A 22,702-nucleotide genomic window follows, 5' to 3' on the forward strand; every position below is an offset into this window, starting at 1 on the left:
AGAGGCACCCCGGAGTTTTGTCACAGTGCCGGGCCTGGGCGCCTGGCATGTAACTCAAGTCAGTCAGAGTAGACATCAAGAGACTTGCAGAGCCTGTGGGCTCTGTGGGCCTGGAGACGCCCTTTAACGCTGGTGCTGCCACTCCCGTTTGAGCACATGACTATGTGGTGTTTAGCGCCGAGTCTCCTGTCTCAGAATCGCTCTGTCCTGGGAAAACCAGGACCTTGCACCTTGGAGCTTGGTCTCCATCCCGACCTCGTCTACATAAAGTGAAGGAGCTGAGTGAAAAGCTCCCGAGGTCTGTGCATTCCTAGTATTCTAACCTGTGGTGGGTGGCACCCCACCCTTGCTCACCAGTGAACCCACCCAAGTCCCTCTGCCCATAGTCACAGGCTGGCAAGAAGGTTGTTGTCTACTGGTAAGGTTATTATTATTATTATTTTGTCTACTCACCCTCAGGGGTCTGGTGTGCAGCATGAGGAGGATGTGGTTGTGACACGAGAACCAACTGGTTCTCAACAGAGAAGACACACAGTAGAGGCAGGAACAACGCGCGCTGTTTTCTGTCCTGATCAGACTCTACAGTGAGACTCATGCTCTGGCTTAGAGGTGGGGGAGGCGAGCAGGGCCCCCGGTCATAGGTCAGGGCTCATCTCTCTGAGCATGCTCACAAGGGTGGCTCTGGGGCCTCTTGCATTCGCATTCCTTAGAGCCTGGGGTAGCCATGACTGGAACGGGCCCCATGCCACAGGGAAGCATTTGTGTCTTCTCTCAGCCAAGTTCACGAATGTTTGCCGGTAAAGACTGCAGACGGGAACCTGGGGGCTGAACTCTTCTATCATTAACAGTATTTATTTTGCTGGGCACAGTGATGCATACCTGTCATCTGTGCTACAATGGGAAGCCGATAATAGGTGGATCGTGGTGCAAGCATATGCCTACACAGGAAGACCTAGTGCAAATAAGTGCTAGAAGTGTGGCTTGGACATCGAATGCCTGCCTAGCACGTGTGAGGCCCTAAGTTCAAAACCCGAGTGTTGTCTAAAACCGTAAACACATATATATTAATATTTGTTATAAACATTTATTAGATATTTATTATATGTATACTTCACACTATTAAAGAAATGAAGACTTTGAATAAGATACCTGCTGATTGCCCACCCACACTCTAGGAAATGAAGAGCTCCGGGAGAGCTAGGGAGGGCTTCCTCTGGGAGCCGCTGCTCCCGTTGTCCCCAGCAGGCGGGTGGCAGAACCCCTCCCGGCATGCTGAGGACATCATGTCACATGTCCAGAGTCAGACACTGACCAAACTGAGGTCCACCAATCCTCGGGTCTGCTCTACCTCAATCAGACTGTGAGGCCCATTATAACCAGGAACGGGTCATCTCCCCTCCATCCTGTGGTGTTTTTCAAAGCGTGGGGGCCTTCACAACTCCATCCCTCTACCACTTGAGTGTGGAACCCATCTCCCCGTCCTTCTCTGTTCGGGGCCAAGAAAGCCTCAAGAGCAAGAGGTTTCGTGGCAGGAGCACCTTGTATTTCTCGAGGATGCAGATCCATCTTTCTGGACGTTCTGAGGCATTTGACGGTGCAGTAGCCAGTCACCCCTGATGTGTAAATTCTGAAGAGGCCCGTGGAGGGAATGTCCCAAGCAAGCAGAGTGAGCATCCTTGTTGGGAGTGTCAGTGTGGGGCCTGCGTGTCCTGTGAGCGGGCCTGTGTGGGCCCCGTGTCCCAGCCTCTGCTTCTCTCTTGCAGGCGGGCCTGGCCTCCCCGGAGAACTCGGAACAGCTCATCATTGCCTTGGAGCCGGAAGCGGCTTCCATCTACTGCCGGAAGCTGCGGCTGCACCAGATGATCGAGCTTAGCAGCAAGGCGGTGGTCAATGGGTACCGCGGCAGTGACACAGTAGGAGCGGGGTTTGCACAGGGTACCTCTGCTCTCTCTCTCCCTCCCTCTCTTCCCCTCCTGAGCCCTGGATGTTCTTCTATTTGGGATGATGTGAAAGACACTTAGTGCTGGGTAGAAGAATTGGGGAACTGAGGGGTAGGGACAGGGGCTTAAACTCTATGCACAACACCCCACCTGGTTCCTCTAAGGACACCAACAAAGTAAGCATTAGTTACTCCTGTTCACCATCCACCAAGTGTCTAGAGTGGGGGACTTAGCTGTCCCCAAGAACCTGACGGTGGGGGGGGGGGGACCTGGGAGCAGTTCTTGGCCTTGCATTTTACTAGGCTGTTAATCTTTCTTGCTGATTAACTGATTCTTACTCTCATGCAATTTGCCTGTTATTAATTCCTCCATTAAGCCTGTTGATTTACGGCTGACTCACTCATTGGGCTGCTTCGTGTGTGATGAGCTCATTATGGGTCCTGGCTGAGAGTGTCTAATGCAGCAGCAATGGGTGACTGGTCCCCACCTGGCCGACGTGTACTTGATTATGGGAAGCAGCGCCCCTGTGTGGAGGTCCAGTGTGGGTATTCGAAGGGGCTTTTTCTCCTTCAAGGTTACCTGCACGCAAGCTGGTCTCAGTCTTGGTCCCCAGAATGGCTTTCCTCAGTGTCCCTATTCTTTGGGGTCTATCCAGGCTTCCAGGGTTTTCAGATGGGCTAGAGCAGGGTCAGTGCCCCACTGTGAGCATGCGCGTTAGTGGGGGGTGCCGTGTCAGCCCTGAGCTCTGCCATGCTATCAGATGGGGCCCTTCAGAGCAGACATGTGTCCATCACTTGTGCCCACTCCAGGCTGGCCTGGAAGGCCCCAGGCCCATGGAGACGAGCATGGAAGACGTCAGTTAGGATTGTCCCCAACAAGCTACATCTCATGTTTTCCTTATAGCCTGTGCCATAAGCTTGAATCTCTAGTCTTCAAAGCCCACCCAGACCCACCCAGAAGCAATGCACATTCCTTCCCCATGTACTGGGGTCTTCTGCAGACCACCCATTGCATCTCATCATAGAGTGAACTCCCCAGAGGCCACGGCTTTGCATTTTAATCCCTAGAATTAGGAGTCTGTAAACCTCAGTCACCAGGTTGTGCAAAGAGCTTTGCTGGTCACCGGATTCCTGCCCCAGCCTGCCAGCCAGGGGCTCTGTTAATGATCTGACTGACTGAGAAGGAAGCAAGGAGGCTTTCCTTTAAAACTCAGAGCTGGATGACTCCCTTTCTAGCATCCTCAAAGCATACTAAGGTCATCCTTCCCAGTAATAACAACAAATGCATTAATATTTCACCTTCTCAGGACAATGCGTATATTTGTCTTTTTTTTTTTTTTTTTTTTGGCCAGTCCTGGGCCTTGGACTCAGGGCCTGAGCACTGTCCCTGGCTTCTTCCTGCTCAAGGCTAGCACTCTGCCACTTGAGCCACAGCGCCACTTCTGGCCATTTTCTGTATATGTGGTGCTGGGGAATTGAACCCAGGGCCTCATGTATATGAGGCAGGCACTCTTGCCACTAGGCCATATCCCCAACCCCTATTTAAATCTTCTTATTGGGAAAAAGTCTGGCATTTTTTTTTAACATACAAGTTCTCAGCTGCTCATATACAGAAATTCGTCAGAGTCAGCTGTCTTGCTTTGGAAATATGGCCCTTATGTTTCAGGGGGGAATCTGGTTTTGAATGACAGCCTTCCCTGAGATCTCAGTTTGGGGTTTCTTTTCCTCTAACTTGTCACATCTCCCCCTATGCCCCTGTGTGTACGGTCTGTGTGTGGGACCTGCTGTTGTGTGTGCTCAGAGGGGTTTTGTGAGTTTGGGGAACCCACGGAATTTTGGTCATAATACCTTTGCGGGGCAGGGAGGCCGGAGGTCTGGAAAATGATGGGCCTGCGCGGCCTTTATCCAAGTGCTTCTGGGCCTGCTCGCGGGCTGCCTGCCGAGGGCTCAGAGCCCAGGGGGTGTCTAGCAGGCGAGGGGAGCTGGCACCTGGGCTTGGCTGGGGGCATCACTTGACTCCTCAAGGATTTAATGAAATCGATAAAAGGATACATTTGTTCCTAACCTTGGGCTTAATCTGCCTGAAAAGTGAGACGCTACGTTGGGGGCTCAGAACACGTCCAGTCTCACCCTAGCTGCTTTTTATGAGTGCCATTTCGTGGGTTATCTAGATGTTTTGGAGAATCAGATCCTCGCTCATGAGGTCTGTAATGCATATTCATTTAGAGGGGAGGAGCAGGGGAGAAAGTTTGAGGTGCCCTCTTAGGGTGCCTCCCTCTCCACTCTGAAGAACTTAGGGCTGCCCAGACTTTCTGGTCCCCAGGAAAGTTTTTTTTTTTTTTTTTTTTTGTAAACAGTGCTTCTTGCTGAAAGAGGCAGGAGGGTGAAGAGTGCTTCGTTGGATGACCATCAATTTGATGGACAAGTTGAAAGTACTTGCTTAGGGAACTGGGAGAACAAAACCCAAACCACAGTGGTGGCGGAGGGTGGGGAGATGGGATGGGGCACTGCGTTCTTCATCTGCTCTGAATCAGTCACGGCCGGCGACCAGCAGGTCTTGTAGTAGGTGCTTTCCCTTCACTGCCACCTGCTATGTGCCGCTGTCATACCAGTTATGCATTAGAGGACCAGAATAAATTTAGAAGCAGTCCCTCCTCTGCCCATGAGAAATTGAGACCAACTAGCTAATAATACTCTCTATTTTATGAATGAGGAAACTGAGACCCAGAAGGGCTAAAAGATTGGCTTGAGGCCACCTTTTCTATGCTCTGTTGCTTCCTAAATATTTCTCAAAGCATCTTGCCCATCCCTAACCCTCATTTTATCTTGCTTTTTCCTATAAATTGCTAAAGCCCAAAGGCAAGAGGCGGTGTGTGCTGAGAGGATATTTTGGGCTGCAACACAAGAGTTGTAGGAGCAGCAAGCCCTTTAACTTCTCCTGACCTGGTTCCCTCATCTGAACATAAAGACGATCACGTGTGCCCTGGTCTAACCCACGGCAGGGGTGGCGGGCTCCCACAGAGCTTGACCCCCCCCACCCCCCACCCGGGGTTTCTTTTTTTTTTTTTTGGCCAGTCCTGGGCCTTGGACTCAGGGCCTGAGCACTGTCCCTGGCTTCCTTTTGCTCAAGGCTAGCACTCTGCCACTTGAGCCACAGCGCCACTTCTGGCCGTTTTCTGTATATGTGGTGCTGGGGAATCGAACCCAGGGCCTCATGTATACGAGGCAAGCTAGGCCATATTCCCAGCCCCCCACCCGGGGTTTCTAACTGAGCCAGGCAGTTCAAGGCTTTAACCAGGTTGGGATGCCATCTTTGGCTGAAGCGCCACCTTGTGGCTGCCGCGCACATTGGCTTGAAAAGCGTCAGGAAATGGCTCCCGGGCCATGTGTTTATCTAGGATCTAGATTAGGGGGGATATCATCCCTTATATCAGACAGAATCCCTCGACAGGAGATTGTTTTCACCGGGCGCCCTGGTTGGCATGCTGCTTCCTTCCTTGGAGCAGCAAAGTCAGGCAGTTGGCCCATTGTCATTAACCTATAGAATGGTGTCAGCAGAGCTCAGATTCTCATCTGGGTGGGTTTGCTGCTGGGCCCAGGTAAAAGCCACGGAGCAGATGAATGGGTGAAAGCTGTCAGAAAGAGCTGCTTTTTCCTGGGAAGAGCTGGGCTTTGTGATCGCTAATGCTGTGTCTTGTCATCATTTCGGTCAAGTGTCAATAGGCCTTCCATTCCTATACCTGCTCACACTCGTCTCCACTGACTGCTGATGACTGTCTGCTTTTTCATGCTTTCTTACCCATCATCATTTTCTTTCTGTCGGCCACTAGCCAAGGAACATGTACGGCGTAATCGGCAGAGCCGGACATTTTTGGTGGAGAATGTCATAGGAGAAATCTGGTCCGAGCTGGAGGAAGGTAGCGTCCTTGAACTTGAATGCTCTTTGCCCTTGTTGGATTTTTTTTTTTAATGTATGTGTGCTCCTAGGTGCTCCCCCCTCCCATTTGTTCCTTTTGTTTGTGCTTTGAGAAAAATGTTCCACATTAGTGGGGTTTAAAAGCCACTCACTCAGGCAGAGCCCTTTTGGGAGCTTCAGTTTTGCATGCTGTAAAATGACATGAACTCTTCCAAAGAAAGGTAGGGGTTGAGGCTTCCCAGTCCTGGAGACGTTTTGCATTGGACAGCAGGTACCGGGGTATGCCAGGGTGTGCTTTGGTCTTCAAGACTCGCTCATCTGGGTTCTTTATCATCTATACTCAGCTGGCCCTCCTGGACTGATGGGATTGCATTCTCTCAAGTCATGAATAACCTGCTATGTTTCTAATTAGCAAAACCACTGTGCTAATGAATGGGCTTAATGGCACTTAGCTAGGTATACCAGTTATTTTCTCTGAGATCGGTTGACAAGTGTTCTATGTAAAGGATGGCTGTTTTTCCACTAGGTGACAAGTATGTCGTTGTGGACAGTGGTGGAGGCACTGTAGACCTGACAGTCCATCAGATACGCCTACCAGAGGGACACCTGAAGGAGTTGTATAAAGCAACAGGTGAGCTTTTCTCATCCCCGACAGGGTCTCATTCTCATGTACTTCTGTTTTGTTCATTTCAGTCTTTTCTCAGTGTGTTTTTTTTCCCCCTTCCATGTCACTAGCATTTGGACTATAAGCAGTGGGAACACGCACATCTGTTTGAAATTGGAAAGAAAAGTGTAGTTAAATGTTCCTTCAAACTCATTACAACTCATTGGGTTTTGGTCAAGGGAGGGAGAGGGGGGAAAGAAGGATATATGTGTGTGTGTGTGTACATATATATATATATAGAGAGAGAGAGAGGGAGAAAGAGAGAGAGAGAGAGAGAGAGCACCCATGCACACATGCACACATGCCAGTCCTGGGGCTTGAACTCAGGATCTGGGCTGCTGTCCCTGACCTTCTGTGCTCAAGGTCAGTGCTTTACCACTTGAGCCACAGCTCCACTTCCAGCTTCATGGTGGTTAATAGGAGATTAGAGTCTCATGAACTTTCCTGCCCACATCCTCAGATCTCATCCTTCTGAGAGGTAGGATTACAGGTGTGAGCCACCAGTACCTGTAAGGGAGTTTGTTTTTGAAAGTTATTCAAGGACATGGTTGCAACCTGCTGTCATCTATGATTTAGAATAAAGTCAGGGAGGTCTCAATCACCTAGGCTTGGATCAAGATTGCCACGGCAAAGAACATGCATTAGTCAAAGGCAAAAGATTTGTGGGATCTCAAGAGAGCACACAACCTTTCCCATGCTGGTACATCATGGACATAAGGTGAGACCCACGGATTTCCCAGTCTCTGCGCTTGGCTTTCATTGGGAGCTCCAAGTTAACTACATGTATGGATCATATTGGAGATGTTACTGACTTACAACAGTCTACTGAGGAGCGATTTCTGCAGGAAAAATGTTCTCCATATTGAATGAGAGAACCTAAGGGTATTCAATAACTGTAAGTAAAAATGCTCAGCTGTGGTCTGCCTGCCAAGTTGGGCCCCCAGTTGCATTTCTTTGTGCCTTAGAGAAGAGCACGGGTAGGCTTGACTCTCACAATTGAGATCGCTTCTGGTTTTGTTGGTTTTCTTTTTTTTAACATCGTGGGTTCCTGTTTCCTTCTGCACTCAGGTGGACCCTATGGATCCTTGGGCGTAGATTATGAATTTGAAAAACTTCTGTGTAAAATATTTGGTGAGGATTTCATTGAACAATTCAAGATCAAACGTCCTGCAGCCTGGGTCGACTTGATGATAGCGTTTGAATCTCGGAAAAGAGCAGCTGCCCCGGACCGAACCAACCCGCTGAACATCACCCTGCCCTTCTCCTTCATCGACTACTACAAGAAGTTCCGCGGCCACAGTGTGGAACACGCCTTGAGGAAGAGCAAGTGAGCGATCCGGGCCTGGGGTGGGGGTGGGGGGCTGTGGACTCTGAGTTCTAATTCTGTATACCTGTGTGGTCTTGGGCGAGTGACTCAACTTTTCTGTGGTTCAGTTTTCTTTTCCTTTCTTTTTCATCCGGAAAATGGGGATGATAATCCCATCTAACCTCAAAGAGTGGTTGTGAGCATAAAAGGAACTCACTTGTGTTAGGTGCTTGGCATAGTACCTGGGACATAGTCTGGCCACTGCTGTAGTTCCAGGTCCAAAGTATGTGTTTGATAAATGCCGAATGACTCCTATGAGAATCTGGCGTGGCTTCAAGCCAGTATTCATAGCTCAGTTTGTTGAAAAGATGTTTCACAGCCCAATTTAATAATTGATAGACAAAAATCATAGATTCCTAGTGACTTAAAAAAAATAGTTTCTGAACCAGGCAGGGTAGCATGTGTCTGTAGTCCCAGCAACGAAGCAACAGAGTCAGGGGGATGTCTTGATCAAGGCCAGCCTGGGCTACAGTGAGACCCTCTCCAAACAAACTGACATTTGTTTGGTACCCCAAACTTTCCTAAATGTTTTCAGAAGTGACTGTGGCGTTTTTGATCTTTCCAACCTTCCCAAACTGTGAGGCAGGTGTGGCAGGTGCTGTCAATCACCCTTGCCTTCCGGATGGGAAGACGAGCCCTGGAGAAAGTGGAGGACAACAGGTTCAGAATTTGTAGTTACAAAGGGATGGGGCCAGAATGGAGCCTAGCCACACCACAAATCCACGGCTCTCTCCGCTCTGTACTGCTGCTGGGTCTTTGGTAGAGGCCACGAGGCCTTCCCTTAGGATTAGGCTTATCCCGTGATGTGACATTGTGCAGGGCTTAGACGCTGCACCTGAGCACACAGAAGCCTGACAACAAACATATCCTATGGGCCTTTCATGTGTTTCTATCCAACTATTGCTGGTAGTCCTCCAGAAGCCAGAGAAATCCCTCCATTTATCTCCTTGTCGCCTTCACGAGACTTTGGCCTTCATTGTGCTCAGGGAAGGTCAGTATAGTGAAAAGCTAAGGGACATGCAAGAGGCTGCGTCTCAGGCAGAAGCAGTTAGCGCTCAGCTTCCAAGGGCCCCGGTTCTGGCAACGTGCAGGGCGACGCTGCTCACACCGTGGCTCTGCCACAGCTCACGGCTAGGAGGCGAGCCTGGGTGTTGTGTAGAACTCACTGCTTGTTCCTCCCTGTGCCGTGTTTCCAGTGTGGACTTTGTGAAGTGGTCCTCTCAGGGGATGCTGAGAATGAGTCCAGATGCCATGAACGCCCTTTTTAAGCCAACCATTGACAGCATCATCGAACACCTCCGTAAGTACCGGCCAGGCCACCGGGGGCACAGCCGTAAGAATGCGGCCCCGGCATCGCCAACCAGTCAGGCTGGCAGGGCCTCTGCACATGGTGCCCACAGGCCGGCGCTGGGCGGGAGGAGGGCGGGCTTGTGCACGTCGGAGGGCGGTTGCTACACCAAGGCTCCAGAATCTGCATCTCAGATATTGAAAAGCAGCTGCGACCCTGTCCTCAGCTGAGCTAACGATTAGTTTTCTAAGTCAGAGAGCTGGGAAGCACAAATGAGGACTCCCCCCCCCTGAAGAAGCTGTCATGTGAACCAGTGAGAGCCTAGAGATGCCGGCATCCGGCTGTACTGGCCTTCATCAGGGCCATCTGGAGGCCCAAACTCCTCCTCCTCTTCCCACCCCTCACCTGCGAATCAAAAGCCCTGGTAGTGGGAGGAGAATTTACCTTGATTTACCCAACAGAATCATGGGTGGAGAAACCCATAAGAACCTTCCCTTCTGAGCCCCCCTGGTAACGTGCACCTCCTGGTAGCACTGGCGCTGGTGTGCAAAACTCTCCAGAAGACGAGCTCAGCCTAACACAGGGCTCAGGGCCCTTGGGCGTGGGCAGCCCTCCAGTTGGCCTGAGCGACTGGGTCCATTCCACACAGACTCAGGGCAGCCCGGCCGCCTTCTCCTTGCTGGTGTTTGGTGACCCGGCCTCCTCCCCTCCCCTTCCCTTGCAGAGGACCTGTTTCAGAAGCCCGAGGTGTCCACGGTCAAGTTCCTCTTCCTGGTGGGGGGCTTCGCCGAAGCCCCACTCCTGCAGCAGGCGGTGCAGTCTGCCTTCGGTGACAAGTGCCGGATCATCATCCCTCAGGACGTGGGCCTCACCATCCTCAAGGGCGCCGTCCTCTTCGGCCTGGACCCCGCGGTCATCAAGGTGCGCCGGTCCCCACTCACCTACGGGGTGGGCGTGCTGAACCGCTACGTGGAGGGCAAGCACCCGGCCGAGAAGCTGCTGGTGAAGGACGGCACTCGCTGGTGCACCGATGTCTTCGACAAATTCATCTCGGCCGATCAGTCCGTGGCCCTGGGGGAGCTGGTCAAGCGGAGCTACACCCCAGCCAAGCCGTCGCAGCTGGTCATCGTCATCAACATCTACAGCTCGGAGCAGGACGACGTGAGCTTCATCACTGACCCCGGGGTGAAGAAGTGTGGCACGCTCCGCCTGGATCTCACGGGCACCAGCGGCACCGCCGTGCCGGCCCGGAGGGAAATCCAGACCCTCATGCAGTTCGGGGACACCGAGATCAAGGCCACAGCCGTGGATATAGCCACCTCAAAGAGTGTCAAAGTGGGGATTGACTTCTTAAATTACTAACCATCCCTCCCTGCCACCTGTCCCCATGGACTGACTCATCTGCATCCACTGACCCCAACCTTAACTGTCCTTGGCCTGACCTTGACCCTTCCCATCATTGCTCACCTGAATTTCAGCAAGAAAGATGAAAACAACCAGGGTGAGAAGTAACCTTTTTTTTTTTCAAGGACACTTTGGAGTCAGAAAAACTGACAGACATTGAGATTGAGATCAGGGACTGGGACACTAGAAAAGCAGATGGTTTTCATAGGTACCAAAGTGGTTACAAAAGAAAAAAGTCACCTGACGAGATGAGGGAATCAGTACACTTCTGCAGCATGGGTCACGCTTGGCTTTGAGCAGATCCCTGTGGTGTAGGATTGAGGATACCCTACTGCCATCTTCCTAGATGGAAATGAGATCTACTGAGCAGGAAGAACTCTACAGCTGAGATCTTTTAACCTTTTGGTGGCAGACAATATGAAATGTCACCCATTTGCAATGAATTTCTTCTCACGACCACGGTGGGGTTCAAAGCGGCGATTCAGTGGGGATTTGGTGCATTGTTTTAGCTGGTGGTAGAAGGCTGCCTACACTGGGCATTATTTTAGATTCTTTAAATTCTTAAGAAGTTTGGTGGTGAATAACAGCAGCCTTGGCTAGAATCTGGGAGAGTAGGCGAGCTGACACTGTAGCTTTCCAGCAGGTAAACTCTTGCTTTGGTGAAAATGGATGTCCAAGAACTTCCGACTTGCAATACTCCTTTTCACCTGTGGGGACTCCCTTCTAAGATCACCAATGGGTGCCTCAAACTATTATATTTAGGATGCTTTTTCCTATATTCACATAGCTATGGAAAAGTTTGGTTTATAAGTTAGGCACAGTAAGAGATAAACAACAAGAACTAATGATCAAACAGACCAGTTATGAAATCATACTGCAATAAAATTCATATGAATATGGCGAATCTTTCTCAAAAACATGGTATTATACTTTTTTTGGACCATGGCTGACCATGGATAACTGAAACCTCAGAAATGGAACTGTGAGGCCAGTCACTGGTGGGTCACACTTGTGATCCTAGCTACTCAGGAGACAGATGGGAGGATTGTGGTTCAAAGCCAGCTCAGGCAGGAAAGTCTGCAAGACTTTGTCTCCAATTCACTAGTAAGAAGCTAAAAGTGGAGATGTGGCTCAATTGGTAGAGCACCTGCCTTTAACCAAAAAGCCAAGTGCGAGTGTAAGGCTCTGCATCCAAGCTCTAATGATAACAGAAAAAAAAAGGAAAGAAAGAAAGGAAAGAAAGACAAGGAAGAAAAAAAGAAAAAGAAACCAAACTGTGGGAAAAGAAGAACTAACTTACATCTTGTGATATAGTTACAAGAATGCCCAATTCTGACTTTCTGGGATCATAAGCACTTTTAGATAATCTTGGTAGGACTTCAGTTTGAAGAGATAAGGTTGCCATTTGCCTTGCTCACATAGCAAAGTCCCAAAGTCCAGAACAGCCTCTTGCCTTGAACAGCATAGACATTTTAAACTCACCCCTCCTGCCTGCTCTTCTTGGTCCCTCTTGAGAATTTGGAACATCTCTTCCCAGCTGTTGAAAGGAATCCAGTGGTGAAGCATGTAAGGAGCACCTGTTCTAGGAAGTGTTTCATGAAAATCTGCCTAACAAGAATGTGTACACCTAGTCCTGAAGAATTAGTTGGAGCCCTTAGCTGTCTGGGCAGGTTCCTGGCTCCAGGAACATTTTAACTGGAGCAGACTTGAAGAGAGGGCAGGCATTTTTAGTGCAAGTTATACGGGAGTAGAATTCAGTTGGAATGTGAGAATTACTATATTTCGATGTTGTCCAAGCTGTAGCACAGCCAGTCTGTACCTCCAGTCTTCCTATCCGAGTTCCTTTAGGAGAGGGTTTAGCTCACATCTTGTCCTTCTGGTGAGTGGGTTAGGGCTCCCCCTGGCCTCGAGCGGGGGCCGGGGGTGGGTGGGTGACCCTTTTAACCCTCACAGGAAGGATCTAGAGAGATGTATCACAACAGGAACCCAGGAAATTGACTGAGGAACCAACCCAAAGGTCTGCCTACTCCACTTTCTTATGCTCAAAGCCACTTTTCTCCAACATTCCAGAGCCAGTTGAGGATAAAGAATTGTGGATCTGATCCCCAGTCCATCTGGTCTGCTCAAAGCTGTCTTTCCCACCTGCTGGAATTCATTCTGATTTCAGATCACGGGAGGCATGCATAATGAATGAATGAATGAATGGAGAATGAGCAAATGAACGTCAGATGCAAGTTGGATTCACCAACCTATTCTCACAGCCAATATGCAGATTTTAAATAGCATTTCAGATTTCATTTTAACATATCTTCTTCTTTTTTTCACATTGCCTGCTGCAGAATTCCTTGCTAGAATGTGGAACACTATCAGATCACAGAAGTAGATGAGTCTCATAACTAAGTCAGGGGATTTTACCTCCAGGCACCAAGGTGTGTTTTCTAGGGGTCTCCCCACTGCCTGCTCTGCTTCCAAAGCTCAGTGTTACGGATCTCTCTTTGGTGTTGCCAGCCATAGTCTACAAACAAGCCTTTCAATTTCGTTATGAGGAATATAATTTTATGTACATACAATAGTAGAATCTTGTACAGAATCTTCATTTCTACAATGTTTTGTTAAAAAAAAAAGGAAATGCTCTTTAATTTTGTTGATGACATTGCTGCCTGTAAGCTTCTGGGTTTATTTTCTAACTGCTGTCGCTTATCAACCATGTGTGCCAGTACCAAGCAATGGACCATGTGTACAAGACAAAGCAACACATGGAGATGCCTACGAGTCAGAACACTGTGAACACGTGGGCCACCTCAATCCACAGCTTCATCAGCCCCTTCCACGTGCACATCCCTCCCAAAGACTCAAATGCTATACTTAAAGGAGCATATAATGTATTGATTTCTCCTGTCCAGGCTTGGAGAGCTGAATGTTTTGGTGCGGTCAGCAATATGAACCCTGAAAAGTGTCTTGAGGAACCAATCAGAAAATCCTTCTTAGACTCCTTGCATCCTGCAGGGCTGTTGACCTTTCCTGATGGGGCAAAGCGTTCACTTTGAGGACAAAGCATAGTCCACTTGTGTGTGATGTTTTAGTAAGCCAGGGTGAAATCAAGGAACCAAGTGCATAAAGCAAGCTTTCCCGCTGGGTTGAGTGTTAAGTGTGAGCAATGTAGTCAAGCCCCTCTTTTCCTGGCTAATGTAAAATGCTTCCCACCTTACACAAAGAATGCTTCCTTTCTCCTATGTCCTTTAACTGAGCTGGCAGATATCTGAAGTTGGAGAAAACTGAAGATGTAGTGAGGGGGTAATAATGCTACTGGACTTTCTTCTGGCTCCAGAGATGCAGCCCTAGTAGTTAAACTCCTTAAACAGCCCCCCTAAATTTGTCCCTTCTAGTGAAATACTCTAGAAGAAAAGCCTTGGATAAATATGCTTAGACATGCTTCCTAATCTTAGAACGTTTCTATGAGGCCTGTGGTGTGGACCCGTTACTCAGTTGTCACTGGCATTTATTATCTGATACTCATCTTACCCAAAAGGAGAATTGTTGCCTGTTGACAGCAGGCATTCACGAATGCCCAGTGCCAGACAAGCTGACAGAAGGAGGAGCCATAGGAGTGATGGCCCAGGCCAGATGACAGACTCCGCCCCAACCTTAGAATGTTATTTAGACCAAGTTTAGCTTTTAGAGTCCAGGTCTGGTTAATTGCCAGGGTAGCAAAGAATCGCATGCACCAGTATACAGAGGAGTCAAAATGCATTCTTAGTTGAAGATCGAACTTCACATTGTAGAGATGTAATGGCTGTGATTAAGCTGCACACGGAGGCTGGGGAATGGCTTAAGTGGAAGGCTAGTTTAAAGTTGTTGGCCATAATATCACTAACACCTCTCATCTGCTTGAAATATGGAACCATATTCTAAAATCCCAGCCATTTGGGGGGGGGGTCTACAGGATAAATCCAAACTTCACAGAACTTTGCAGCAGTTCACAACCAGACAGGAGAGCAAATGCTCCTGTCTTCACAGACGTTTAATAAAGTCAAACTCTGGATCTGATGTGGCCCAGAATTTCCTTTGTTTCTCTCATTGTGGGTTTGCACACGGGATTATAGATTATTAGTGATCTGTTCCACCTGGTGAGGCTGGTTTTGGGGTCCTTTCCTGGATGATATGAACATTATTAACAGTCATTCCAACAAGACTGGCCTTTGCTGGGAACCAAAGCTCCCTGGCTGCCCACAGATTTCCCTCCCAGGTGGGAACAAAGTGATCTGGTCAGAGAAAGCAAAAACTGGGGGCGTGGTGAATCATTAGAGTAGCAGAAGGCCGAAGGTGTTGCCCTGCCCTCCAGCATCCTAGCAGGCATGCAGAACTGGCTGTCTTTCTTCTAGGCTCTAAGAGCTTGCAGATGGCCTGTGATAGTGTCCCAGGAGCAGAAGAGGGGCAGAAATGATGGCTGGTCCCATCTCCTGGGAGTTTCCAGGGAGTCGAGGTAGGGATGGCTGGGAGATATTCTGCACATGTAGGCCATTGGGCCTCAGCTTCCTTCTCTGTAAGGACAGCAGCCAGGGCCAGCCAGCTGTAAGATCATTGTCACTCTCCATCTGGTTTACAGAGTAGCAGGTTGGTGCTTTGAACCCAGTGAGATGGAGACTCGGGACTCTTCCTCCCAGAGAATCAGGTTTCGTTAAAAAGGAATATGATTCAGTGTTCCTAGACATTGGGCTACATTTTGATTGAGGGCTTCTTTATGGAGCATCTCAAAAACAAAAACAAAAAACCCCTACAGCCTTTCCTAATCGGCGACAGGGATGGATGGAGGTGGAAGTTGGTAGGCCCAGGGAAGTACCTAAACTCGGCCTCTCTCCCCGGCTTCCCCTGGCCCCTCTGCTGGCCCTTTAGCCTTTGGCCAACTCGGACACCACCTTCCACCTCTCTGGCCTGACCCAGGCAGAGGGCTCTTTCAGCCCATCGGTTTCATCCAGTAACTGTGCATGAAATTCGCTGGGTCCGCTCTTCTCCTGGGGGTCACTGGTTCCAATTCTGGGAAGGTGGGTTCTGGGAGAGGGGTGGGGCCATCTGCGGCAGGGTTCTGTGCTGACCACGCCCACCCAGGGTGATCTCACAAAGACCAGTGGAGGCCGGATGGCAGGAGGCCCTCCCTACAGTAATTGGACTGTACAGGTAAGAGGTGGGGGCGGGGGCGGGGGGGGGGGAAGGTGTCAGGATGGGATGTGGGTGGAAGAGAAAGTCCTTGCTCTCTCCCTCTGGCCCCTTCCCTGCCCCTGCCTCAGGATCCTCATTTTGAAACTTCTTGTCCATTTCTTCCCGGTGACCTTGTACTGGGTCCTGCCCAAACCTCACACTTCTGGGCAATAAACCCACCGCTGAGACTTGGGGGCGGGTATCACATTTGCCCCAGTGCTCCCAAACAAGTTACTTACATCTTTCTGGGCCTTGTTTCACCCTGTCTGTAAAGCAGGAATCCCAATAAGCTATGGGGAAGTTACAGGGAGGGAGTTATGGGGGAACTAAGATGCCTTCATCACATTCCATGGCCAGTGTTCCATAACGGCCGCTGCCTTTCTCATCCTCATCTGGAAATGGGTGTAGAAGAGGTGAGGTATTTGTCATACGATTCCCTTAAGAAACCATGTGGCAAGCTGGAGAACAGTTCTTGGTCAGGCAGTGTATGTGTGCTCTCCTACTACTGGGCCAAACGAACACTTCCAGTAACTTCTGTTCCTGTGGCTTGTCCCAAGACCTCAGCCCTTGGCACACCCCTGACCACACATCCCACACGCATCTCCTGATCTCGGGCTTGGCGGGACTGGGGTGGCAGAGCCACAGAATCCAGACGCTGACTCGCTAGAGGACCACTGCGAAGCCCTGGAGTGAGCCAGGGTGGTCGTACACCAGAGACAGCATCTACGTTACTGGGACTGCAGTGGAGCCGGCTGCTCTACCCATTCCACTACCCATCCTGCTACTCCACCCATGTCACTACCCAGCCTGCTACTCCGCCCATCCCGCTACTCCACCCATCCCTCCACTCTACCCATCCCGCTGTTCCACCCATCCTGCTACTCCACCCATCCCACTACCCATCCCTCCACTCTACCTATCCTACTACTCTACTCATCCCACTACTCTGCCCGTCCTGCCGTCTACCCAGCCCGCCACTCTACCATCCTGCTACTCTACTGCTCCTACTTGGACTCCATGGCAGCCCTTAGGAACTTTAGATCCCTTCAGCCAGAACAAACTTTGTTCTGGAGCTCTTGGGTGAATCACAGGATGGCAGCCCTGAGTAATTTCAACCAAATATCTCTGGATATTGCCAGGTGTTCTGGAAGTTGGTGGCAAAAATTACCATTACAACCAGTTTCCACCTGGATTTAAGAGGAGGGGGGCATGGGGCATGGGTGCCTCAACTCTCTCCTCCTACAAGGTTCATGAAACTTTACCTAGGGCTCCTGAGTCTTACTCATTTTTTATGATTTTTTTGTTGTTGGTCATGGGGCTTGAACTCTGGGCCTGGGCCCTTTCCCCGAGCTCTTCAGCTGGAGGCTAGCACTCAACCACTTTGAGCCACAGCACCACTTCTGGTTTTCTGGTGGTTAATTGGAGATAAATAAGAGTGTTACGGACTTTCCTGCCCAGGCTGACTTTGAACCTCGAGCCTCAGATCTCAGCCTCCTGAGTAGCTAGGGTTATAGGCGTGGGCCACTGGCACCCAGCCCTTATTCATTTTTGTATTACTAACCTCTAACACATTGCATAGTTCATGAAGGAGAGAGGGATGGAGGAATGGATGGATGGATGGAGGGACAGACAGATGGGCAGACAAATGGATGGATGCGTAGATGGGTAAAAGCTTCCCAGGGAGAGAAAACACTCATGGTTGATCAGTTATCCGTACATCTGTTTTCTAAGATAACATTAAAGGTGATGGTCCTTTGGTTCCAGGTCATTCATGTTTATAAACAAAGCCACTCATGTCTATGGCTTTAAAGTAAGATGGTGGGGCTGTCTCAGCCTCATTCCCAGCCTCAAGGTCATTCTCCTCCCGGGGCCTCTTGCACATGTGCATTGCGTTCTTGAAACGAGGACTTTGGGTGAGACTATTTCATTCCTTCTTACCTTTATTAACACAGAGCGAGCAATCATGAAGCCTTCCAAGACCTTCATGAGAGAACTGCCTGTGACACCAGGCTACAGTGGTAAGTGGCAGTGCTCTGGGATTGATGTTCCTGATTTCTGTCTCTTCCCTGGCCCACTGTCTCTGTCTGCTGTGCTGCCTGAGTCAGCTTAGGTGCCTCAGAATTTAAGACGTGTACTCACAGTACCTGGGGCTGCAGATGGCTGATAGCTGGGCTATGATGAGCAGGGAGACAGGACTGCCCAGGACACCATCTGATAGGCTAGTACTTCATGTCTGTTGAGTAAGTTTGGACCAAAGGGACATAATGCTACAAGGGTAGACACAGTACATAAACATGAGCCCTTTGCTTCTCAAGTTGGGGTTTCCTGACTTTCCTTGTACTTATAATCGCATATTCCTTCCCGTGCCAGCTAGACAACTACTTTGGTTTTCCAAGAAGTGTCCTCATTGTAATACTGGAAGTCCTGTGTCCAGGAAAACCCTAGTCTATGGTGAGCTAGGACCAACGATCCCTCTCACTAAGGTTCCTCCTCCTCAGGCTTCTGGGTGACTGAGAACTTACTATGTCCCGCCTCCATAGCACATCCTATGTCCCATGAGTGGGAGTGGGGAATAGTCTAAGGTTACCCAGTCTCACCCTAGTCCTACTAACTGGATAAGTAAATAGGCTGTGGATTCTGACAAATTTAGATTGAAGTCTCTGACTGGCCATTATCTACATGACTGTTAAGAATCAATTTCTTGTGGAAAGTTAAAAAAAAAATCTTAGGGGCTGGGGATATAGCCTAGTGGCAAGAGTGCCTGCCTCGGATACACGAGGCCCTAGGTTCGATTCCCCAGCACCACATATATAGAAAACGGCCAGAAGCGGCGCTGTGGCTCAAGTGGCAGAGTGCTAGCCTTGAGCGGGAAGAAGCCAGGGACAGTGCTCAGGCCCTGAGTCCAAGGCCCAGGACTGGCCAAAAAAAAAAAAAAAAAAAAATCTTAAAGCTACTGTCACAAATTACCATAAACCTGAGTAGGTTAAGACAGTAGAAACTTAGTCTCCATTCTGGTGTCTCTTGGCTTGTGGCAGCATTACTTTCCAGTCTCGGCCTCAGTGTTCCTACGACTTGTCCCAACACCTCCTACCTCAAATGTCTCTTTTCTCTTACAAGGACACCAGTCATTGACTTTATAGCCCCCCCAAACCTGGAACAATCACACTTCTAGATAGTCTATTATAACTGCAATGGCCTCATTTCCAGTGTCACGGTCATCCAGAGTTAAGACTTGGATATATCTGGGGGGACACAGTGTACCCTTATCACATGGGATGCATACGATTTTGTGGTCACCAAAGGAATCAGGACACAGATGCACTTTGAAACATCTTCGTCTTAAGCAAAGCTCAACATAGTGAAGCTTAATAGAAGTAGATCACGTTACTGTGTGTGTGTGTGAGCTAATATGTCCTTTTATAAAACCTATGTGGATTGAAGTAGACCCTGGTGGCAGACATGCCACTGTAGAAAAGCCCTAGGGTTTCCATGATCTCCTCCATATTTGACTTTCCAGGGCTATGCAGAGAATGGGTAGAGGGTGGAGAATTTCAACACTGTCAAAGTCCACCATGGGTCAGACTCTTCCAGAATGCATGTGGTGGAGCGCAAGAGCTGAAGTATGTGTGGGTAGGGTGTGTGCCACTTTGAACCAGAAGCCAGATTTCTTGCCTGTGGAACAAAGGCAAAAACACTGGCCTCCCATACCCACAGATATATATTTATTTACCCCATGGTTTGAAGCCAAGCTCTTAACCAGTTGTCCTCATTTTTTTTTCTTTTAAAAGTGGTTCCATTGTGATAATACTCTATAGTACTTAGGATTCAGCATCCAGTTTAAATAAATAGTTGTGTTTTACCCATACTAATTGTAATGATTACATGTTATTTTGTGGAAAATGGTGAAAATTTGTCCTGGGGTGGGCCTCACAGATAATGAATTTACCTTTTTGTATAATCGGGTCCCTGCTTTTAATAAGCCTGCAATTTCTCCATGGTCCAGCAAGAAAGATCCCAAATTGCATTTGGGAAGTGTCAAGGAAAATACGCTTTCTCTCTTTAAAAAAAAAAAACGATGAATAATTTCAATTACTGCTCAGACTATCATTTCGGCCCATTAAATGCCTTCCCCATTTGCTGCTCAGGCTGACATTGAGGGCTTTGCTATCAAAGAATATGACTGCCATCGCCTTTGTTGAAACAGGCCTTCCACCCCCAGCTCCAAGGTCATTTTCTTTTTTTTTTTTTTTTCCCCTCCACGGGAGAGATCAGCCACAGTGGGGAAAACAGCCCTGCTTGGATTAATGGCCTGTGGGCAAATCCAGCGTTGTTGGCTGGGGGTGGGGGGGGGAGCTGGGGATAGGCTGTGCTGCTGGGGTTCTGTGCAGACTCCCCTGTGCCCTGGCGCTCAGGTGGCGATGCCATGGGTTGTTGCAGGCTTTGTGCCGTACCTCAGCTGCCAGGAAACCTCCAGCCAGGACAACATAGACAGCTGTATAAAAGCCTTCCAGGAGAAAACGCAGCGCCATAAAGACAACATGGATCAATTTCACTACTCAGTGGCCACCAGCCAGAAACTGAAGCCCGTCTGTTCGGAGGAGAGGGTCCTGCGGTCGCTGCATGATTATGCCCGGCTCTATCATCCCCATGACTCTGGGTATGGCCACTCCCAAACTCCTGATCCTGGCCCCAGGTTCAAATCCCAGCAGGCACACTGGGCAGCCACAGAAGGAGCAAAATCCATCACAGGCTGGAGCCCCCACCTCTGTAGGAAACCCCAAAGCTCAGTCTCTTTACAGGAAGATGAATTCCTGGGGAGACGGGGAGAGAGCAGCCCCGGGAGGGCCAGGGGGGAGGCCAACATCAGCTTGGGGATTTGGGGGTGTCATCTGTGATCATTTGTGCTCATGCACCACAGGCCTACACAGGCCTACCACGTCCAGACTGTTGTCCCCATTTTGGAGGAGTGAGGCTTCTGGCTGAGATCACTACCTAAAGCCAGCCCTGGGTTTGAAACCAGCCCCTCCAGGCACTCGCCTTGTAGGAAGAGGTTTCACGTCAAACAAGAAACACCAGGACAGATGGTATGATTAGAGAATAGTAATCACACTGGTGATTTGACCTAGATTGCTGTACTAGCTAATGTCCTATAGGAAAAGTAACAGATTGATTGTCTTTACTAAGATTACTTCAGTTCTTGGGGTGATTTTCAAGAAAATATAATTTCCAAGTGCTATGAAGACTCTCTTCACAAGTTTAAGATCTATAGCCTAGCATTGTGATCTAACGAATATAAACTGCTTCCCCTCCCTGGGCCCCAGCTTCTTCATCTAGGGAAGGGAAGGATGGACTACATGCTCCCAAGGGTGTCTTCCGGCTCTGAATTGTGAGCCTCGGTAACCACAGGAAGGTAGTAGGGGCAGGAAAAATGCCCAGGGCCATCTAGCTGGCCAGTCACAGTCATGGAGGCACGTTCTAAGTGCTGCCGAGTCTGATGCTCTCCTTATCTCCACCAGCAAGTCTTCATCTGCCCCTCCACACATTGCATTGTGGGTGTGCCATGTGGTGGGTGAGAGAATTCAATGAAATTCAACTTGGAAAGCCCTCCCCCCCCAGGTGATTGACATATACCATCATCCAGTCCTGGTGCTGCTTTTATTACCTGTAGAGAGCTAGGGATTTCTGGATCCCCTTTTGGAATGCCAGTGAGCTTCTGAGAGCTGCCTGCTGGGCGTTTCTCCAAGACCTTCAGGAAATGTGGGCGTCTCTTTGCAGAGTACAAGAATGTGAAGAAACCTCTCCATGAGCCCCCGCTCCCCGGCTGGGCAGGTTACCTGCCTAGAGCCAAGGTCACTGAAATTGGCTGTGCCACAAGGTATACGGTCATGGCAAAACACTGCTATGAGGACTTTCTGGATATCATAGAGCGGGATACAAAGGCAAAGCAGAAGACATATGAGGAGTAAGTGCGGCTTCAAGTCAGACCCATAGAGAGCAAGATCTAAGGGAGCAGAGCACAGATAAACTGGCTGAGGGTTGGGGCTACCAGGTACCCCACTCATGCTCTAGGGACCATTTTGGGTCTGATTTGCTGTTGTGTATTGCGAGCCCTTCCCAGTATACAGCCAAGTTCTAATGCCCAACTGTGCTGCTAGTGGTCTTTGTTGGTTCAGGGAAGGGGCTGGGAGAACCAACCCACAGGGCCAAGACGCCCGAGGGAGAGGGGTCGCAGGGGCCTCGGCACCCCATGGAGTGGCTCTGTTGGTTTCTTTAAAATGGGAAAAGACTCCTAGCAGAGGCCACAAGAATCAAACATGGTGCTTGCTTGGGGGAACCTATGTGAGTCATTGTTATTCTCATTTTTTATTATTTAAACTAGTAACCATGTGGCTTTGGTTCTTCCTTTAGAATGTATAAGGTCGTCTCTGAAGAGCCTCCTCATCTTTTAGATGCTCTGCAGCAGGACAAACTGCCACCCACGTGCTCAGATCTCATCGCTTCCGGTAAGTCAGGGAGGGTACATTCTGCTTCGCAGAGGGAAACGAAATGGGCGCAGAGCCCCCTCTGCTCAGCTGGCCTGGCCTGCAGCTCACATTGCGATTTTTTTCTCTTCAGGAGAAAGCTGCCCTGCCCATGGGAGACCCCTGAACAGGAACCCCAGAGGTTCCACAGGTGACTGTGCTCTGTGGCCAAACGTGACCTGCCACAGGAAGGTGCAGTTCGACGCAGAGGCCTAGGAGGTGCCCGTCTCCCGGGAGAGGCTCAGAGGCCTGCAACGCTGGCCTGCAGAATCAGCCCTCGCCCACCCCCTAGAGGGCACAAGGGGAATTGAAAGACAACTGTACTCCAACTGCTATCTGTCTTCTGTGCTGTTGGTAAGAACATGTTATTAGTGACAGAGACCTTGGTGGTCATGGTGGAATAAAGAA

At 49.5% G+C, this 22,702-nt stretch overlaps 2 protein-coding genes across 6 annotated transcripts in view; both read left to right on the forward strand.

Moving 5' to 3' along the window:
- Hspa12a (heat shock protein family A (Hsp70) member 12A) overlaps positions 1–10,800 on the forward strand; it is a 129,029-nt gene extending 118,229 nt beyond the window's left edge. For 4 of the 5 annotated variants that reach the window (XM_048338166.1, XM_048338165.1, XM_048338167.1 and 1 more), the window contains 6 exons: positions 1,764–1,935; positions 5,770–5,856; positions 6,382–6,486; positions 7,588–7,846; positions 9,082–9,185; positions 9,898–10,800. In XM_048338166.1, coding sequence (XP_048194123.1) covers positions 1,764–1,935; positions 5,770–5,856; positions 6,382–6,486; positions 7,588–7,846; positions 9,082–9,185; positions 9,898–10,535 — 1,365 coding nt within the window. In that variant the 3' untranslated portion in view covers positions 10,536–10,800. The remainder of the gene's footprint in view (positions 1–1,763; positions 1,936–5,769; positions 5,857–6,381; positions 6,487–7,587; positions 7,847–9,081; positions 9,186–9,897) is intronic. The other variant, XM_048338168.1, reaches the window with a different exon arrangement.
- A 6,936-nt stretch (positions 10,801–17,736) lies between these two features.
- Positions 17,737–21,739, forward strand: C2H10orf82 (chromosome 2 C10orf82 homolog). The gene is made up of 3 exons (XM_048334924.1): positions 17,737–17,791; positions 20,211–20,430; positions 21,526–21,739. Exons 1-3 carry the CDS (start codon positions 17,737–17,739, stop codon positions 21,737–21,739), a joined length of 489 nt encoding a protein of 162 aa, XP_048190881.1.
- The last annotated feature ends 963 nt before the right edge of the window (positions 21,740–22,702 follow it).

The sequence above is a fragment of the Perognathus longimembris genome, chromosome 2, assembly GCF_023159225.1.
Source record: "Perognathus longimembris pacificus isolate PPM17 chromosome 2, ASM2315922v1, whole genome shotgun sequence".
NCBI classification, from domain to species: domain Eukaryota; kingdom Metazoa; phylum Chordata; class Mammalia; order Rodentia; family Heteromyidae; genus Perognathus; species Perognathus longimembris.